The sequence below is a fragment of the Aplysia californica genome, unplaced genomic scaffold (assembly GCF_000002075.1).
Source record: "Aplysia californica isolate F4 #8 unplaced genomic scaffold, AplCal3.0 scaffold00110, whole genome shotgun sequence".
In the NCBI taxonomy this organism is placed as follows: Eukaryota; Metazoa; Mollusca; class Gastropoda; order Aplysiida; family Aplysiidae; genus Aplysia; species Aplysia californica.
In genome coordinates this window covers 505,605-510,680 of record NW_004797380.1, presented here as the reverse complement: position 1 = coordinate 510,680, position 5,076 = coordinate 505,605, and the positions used below count along the sequence as shown (strand labels likewise).

The following is a 5,076-nucleotide window of genomic DNA, read 5'->3' as shown; positions in this document are numbered from 1 at the left end:
CACACACACACACATGCCACAGGGCTTACTCATTATATTCTGAGAATAATAATATGATGCCAGTGACCTGACGCGAAGATAACAGAACGGACAAACTATTGGGGGAATAATGAATAAGGCAAATTTTTGCTTAACTCGTTTTAAGCTTAAATGTCTAGTTTTGTTATTGCTACCAGCAATGAGGCTTTAGCTGCTGAGAACGAGTCTGAACCTGTTTCCCATTAAGTCAATAACTGTGCTATGTAAGATCTGTTCCCAGTGTCTGTTTATTAAAATTGAGTGGAACTCCAGTCTTGGGGAAAAAATTTCAATTTTAAACCGTTGCTGTCTGAGCAGCTTTGAAACTTGAGCCCTAGAGCAAATTTTGTTAACATATTTTACTTGACCCACATGTTTGAGCTCATCAAAAGCATTATGTATATTATCTTGAAAGGAATTTCAAATGAAACAGCATATGATTAGCTCAACTGTTACGTTATGTCACTATGATGCAGTGACCTGGATTTCCATATGGTCGTTGACCGGGGGGATTGTTTGAAGAAAGATATGTGAGGCAGCATGGTGGAATCAGGCTCTCGTCAAAATAACCAAAGTGAAGAAACTTTCATTTTTCCGCAGGTTTGTGAATTTTTATCATTTTTTTTTGTTTTTTGGCTCAACACCTTTCGTGCCCATTAAAGAACTCTTTTCTGTGTGGATTTTTCTGAAAAGCGTTGAATAAAGACACGAAAATAAAAATTTTCAGTTACCACGGACTCTTAAGTTAAGGAAATAACTAATCTTTGCGGCCATTTTCTCACTAATTTTACCTCTGAAAACAGGTGACCCCCACCTTCTTTCGCAAATATCTCGACTTGTATTCAAGATAAATGGATATTTTTTTCATCCAAATAAAGACAAGTGAATAAGCTGTGAGATGATACCAATAACTTTACAAGCCCAAAATTGACGAGAGCCTGATTCCACCACGCTGCCTCACATATTATGTGTGTATGTGGTTGTCCAGGCTGTCATGATATAAAGAACCTTATTTTAGGAACCTGATGTCTGTTGGATGAATGGATGTAAATGAGATGCTTTATTAGGGGAAAATACATTTAATATTGAATTAGCGACCAGAAGTATAAATGTTGCTGGATTGATGATGACGAAACTGAAAAGCCGTGCTGTAACGCTCACGTATAAGACAGCACAATCATAATATTTGTTCTGAAAGACATCACAATGTTTGTTGCTCTTGAAAAACATCACACTGTTTGTTTCTCCTGAAACACATCGCAATGTGTTCTTCTTGAAAGACGTGTTTGTTCCTGATTGCTTCATACTTTAAAATCCATGCTAGTGGGTGGTAGGCGGGTGCTTTTATGTGCTTTGCTTCTTATTTCCTACCAAACATCTTCATTGCCCTCTCCTCCCCCTCTTTTGTGTTTGTTACTCTCTTGTAACACTAACACTGCTAATCTTTGGTAGAGACGGGCGGGAAGCGCTTTTTCCTTCCCGAGCGAGAAGACCGAGAAGCTGACCTGCTTCTCGACGAGACCAGTCCCGGTCCCGGGGACGAGAAATACTTCCCTACTCGTGTCTCGAGCAATACTTCTCGTCTCGTGACCAATTTCTCTTCTCGCCCCGCAGTTCGAGCCACTCGTTCGGCGAGAAGGCCGGCCGTGGCCGAGATTTCTCTTCTCGCCCCACAGAACGAGCAACTCATTTAGCGGGAAGGCCGATCGTGGCGGGGATCTAAACTTAGAAACTAGGCTTGCCCTGTTGCGCAGGTGCAGGCGGCGAAGGAAGGTAGGGAGACCTAGGCCTAGGCCCTGATCAACTCCCCACTCGCCTCGACTCGCCACCTTCTCCCCTCCCTTTCAATGTCACACACAGGACGGCACGGTGATGGGTGGCACTGTCTGCGTTGTCATTTCTCGCCCTTCACTCTCTCAGTCTCGTTACTGTTACTCGTTATGTCAAGCCAACGAGCAGTATCACGTCTCGGTACCGAGCAGTAGTTTAGTGCCCGAGAAGCGACGGGAGGGGCGTTTCTCGCGAGAAACGAGTACTCGGCTCGTCTCGTGTCCGCCCCTAATCTTTGACACTCATATGACCTTACTGTGTTGCAAGTGCGTAAATTTCTTACTAAAACAAAGTGCATGTTCTAACTAGTGAAAAACATGCCAATGTTTGCTTCTCCCCTTAAAGATACCTCAATGTTTGTTTCTCATTAAAGAAATTACAATGTTTGTTCCTCATTAAACAATTTAAAGACATCATAATGTTTTGTTCCCCTTTAAAGTTAAAGACAACACTTTGTTTGTTCCTGATTATTGCACGCCTTTAAACCCATGCTTTAACTAATGAAAGACATGCCAATGTCTGTCGCCACACACCATTCAATTGGGTGGTTGGCGGGTGCTCTGGTGTGGTTTGCTCCTTCTTTCCTACCAAACATTTATCGTCCGGATCTCTCCTTCTTTTTTGTGTTTGTTACTCTTTGTAACACCTCTAATCTTTGGCATTTATATGACCGTATTGCAAGTGCCGTAAAACTCTTACTAAAAATAAAAAACCACCATTCAATCCATGCTCTAACTAATGAAAGACATGCCAATTTTGGGCGTCGGTAGCTTAGCGGTTAGGCTTCCCGACTCGCAATAGTGAGCTTGCGGGTTTGGGGGTTCGAGCCTCAGCTCGGTCCAACGTTGTGTCTAAGGGAAAGGCGCATAACACGATTTGGCTTGGTCCTTTAGGAGATGAACGTTAAATAATCTAATAGTGTTGATAGGGGCGTTGCACCTATACCATTGTGGGTGGGTGGCGGGTGCTCTGGTGTGGTTTGCTCCTTCTTTCCTATCAAGCATATGTTGTTCTTATCTCTCCTCCTTCTTGTGACACCTCTAGTCTTCGGCACTTATATGACCTTATTGTGTTGCAAGCGCCGTAAAACTTTTACTAAAACTAAAAAAACAACCTATACCATTTGACCATATGGCCAATGTTTGTTGTTGGTGGTTGGCGGGTGCTCTGGTGTGGTTTGCTTCTTCTTTCCTATCAAACATCTATCGTCCTTATCTGCCCTTCTTCTTTTTTATGTTTGTTACTCTCTTGTAACACCTCTAATCTCCTGGCGCTCATATGACCTTATGCAGTTGCAAACGCCGTAAAACTTCTACTAAAACTAATTGTTTGTCGGTTGTTCCAGGGCGGAGGTGGACTTGTCCCAGCTGGAGAAGGAGAGGACGCACGTGCTGGAGCAACAGCTGGAGGACGGGGCCGGCACCCTCAAGCTACTGCTCACCATCAGCGGCACGCTGGGCAGTGAGATGTCCTCTGACCTCGCCAACTACACGCCCAACGCCTTGCTCAAGAATCAGATTGTACACAGATATGTGAGTGCTTTGCTGTGTGGTTGTTCTTTTGTGAAAGTGGTGTATGTCAGTGGGGAGGGAGGGGGGAGTTGAAGGTATAGGAGGGGTGAGTGGGGATGTTGGAGGAGTGGAGTGGGGGTGTTGGAGGAGTGGAGTGGGGGTGTTGGAGGATTGGAGTGGGGGGTTATGAGAAGTGAAGTGGGGATGTTGGAGGGGTGGAGTGGGGATGTTGGAGGAGTGGAGTGGGGGTTTATGAGAAGTGGAGTGGGGATGTTGGAGGAGTGGAGTTGGGGTTTTTTGAGAAGTGGAGTGGGGATGTTGGAGGGGTGGAGTGGGGATGTTGAAGGAGTGGAGTGGGGGTTTATGAGAAGTGAAATGGGGATGTTGGAGGAGTGGAGTGGGGGTTTATGAGAAGTGGAGTGGGGATGTTGGGGGAGGAGTGGAGTGGGGATGTTGGAGGAGTGGAGTGTGGATGTTGGAGAAGTGGAGGGGGGATGTTGGAGGAGTGGAGTGGGGATGTTGGAGGAGTCGAGTGGGGGTTTATGAGAAGTGGGCGGAGTGGAGTATTATGAGGGATGGGAGAGGATAGTGATGGGATGGGGAGGGGTATATAAGGGGTGGTATGTTGAAGGGATAGGGAGGGATATATGAGGGGTGATGCAGGGAGGAATTGGGAAGAGGGAATGCTGGAGGGGTGAACGTGTGGTTGGGAGAGGTGGGTGTGGGGTGGGGTATATGGGGGGGGTGTACTTTTTGTTGTTGTTGTTGTTGTTGTTGTTGTAGGTGCCCTCAATCCACCAGCAGCTGGGCTCTCGCCTGTCTGTCCAATGCTATGGAGGGGGTACATGGGGATGTCGGAGTGGTAGGATCGGGTGGAGTATTTGAGTGGTGAGTGGGGCTGTGGGAGGCGAGGGGTGGTGTGGTGTTGATGAGGGATGAGTGGGGATGTGGGAGTAGTACAGTACTGAAGGCTTGATCCAAGCCAGAAGGGAATACATGCTCAGTGCTAATTCGTCTTGTCAACAGTTTATTATAACTGCATATCTAGGTTCCTGTAGCCTCGTGTGAATATAGGTTGGATTGAAAATTAATATAATATTATCTTTATCTGGATGCAATGCATGTTGTCTAATGAGCAATACATTATGATGCTCTTGAGAAATATTTGAAGATGTATTGAACTCCTCTTTGACGGACAACTGAGGTTATATTTTGACTAACCGTTTTTTTTAAATAATTGTTTCAGTCATATTATTTTCATCAATGTACGTTTTTTTTTGTCGTTTTCAGAATGTTTCAAACTCATTTTCCAATATGACAGACATTGGGCATTTCGAAGTGAAAGGTAAGAAACCTGTAGTTTGTCCTGCTTTTAACTATTTACAGACTATGATGAGTGAGAAAAATTGGGAATATATGTGTTTGCTCCTGAATATGTCTAATTGTGGTTTTGCATGTGTGCTTGCTTGTGTGCATGTGTGTGTGTGTGTGTGTGTGTGTGTGTGTTTGTGTGTGTGTGTGTGTGTGTGTGCGTGTGCGTGCACGATGCTTGTAATTGTGAGAGAGACAGGGAAATGGAAGGGAGTGATTGAATCCATTCATGGTAAAATATTAAGATGTATAATGTATATGCGTGAGAGGGAATGAGGAAAGAATACAGTTATTTGCAACAAACAGCTTTTTTATCCCTCTTTTCTCTCATTCTACTTTACTGTCA

At 44.6% G+C, this 5,076-nt stretch overlaps 1 protein-coding gene across 8 annotated transcripts in view; it reads left to right on the top strand.

Annotated features, from left to right (window-relative positions):
* LOC101849195 (multiple C2 and transmembrane domain-containing protein 1) overlaps positions 1-5,076 on the top strand; it is a 179,984-nt gene that overhangs the window by 155,216 nt on the left and 19,692 nt on the right. For all 8 annotated transcript variants that reach the window (XM_035969055.1, XM_035969054.1, XM_035969061.1 and 5 more), the window contains 2 exons: positions 3,194-3,380; positions 4,650-4,704. In XM_035969055.1, coding sequence (XP_035824948.1) covers positions 3,194-3,380; positions 4,650-4,704 — 242 coding nt within the window. The remainder of the gene's footprint in view (positions 1-3,193; positions 3,381-4,649; positions 4,705-5,076) is intronic.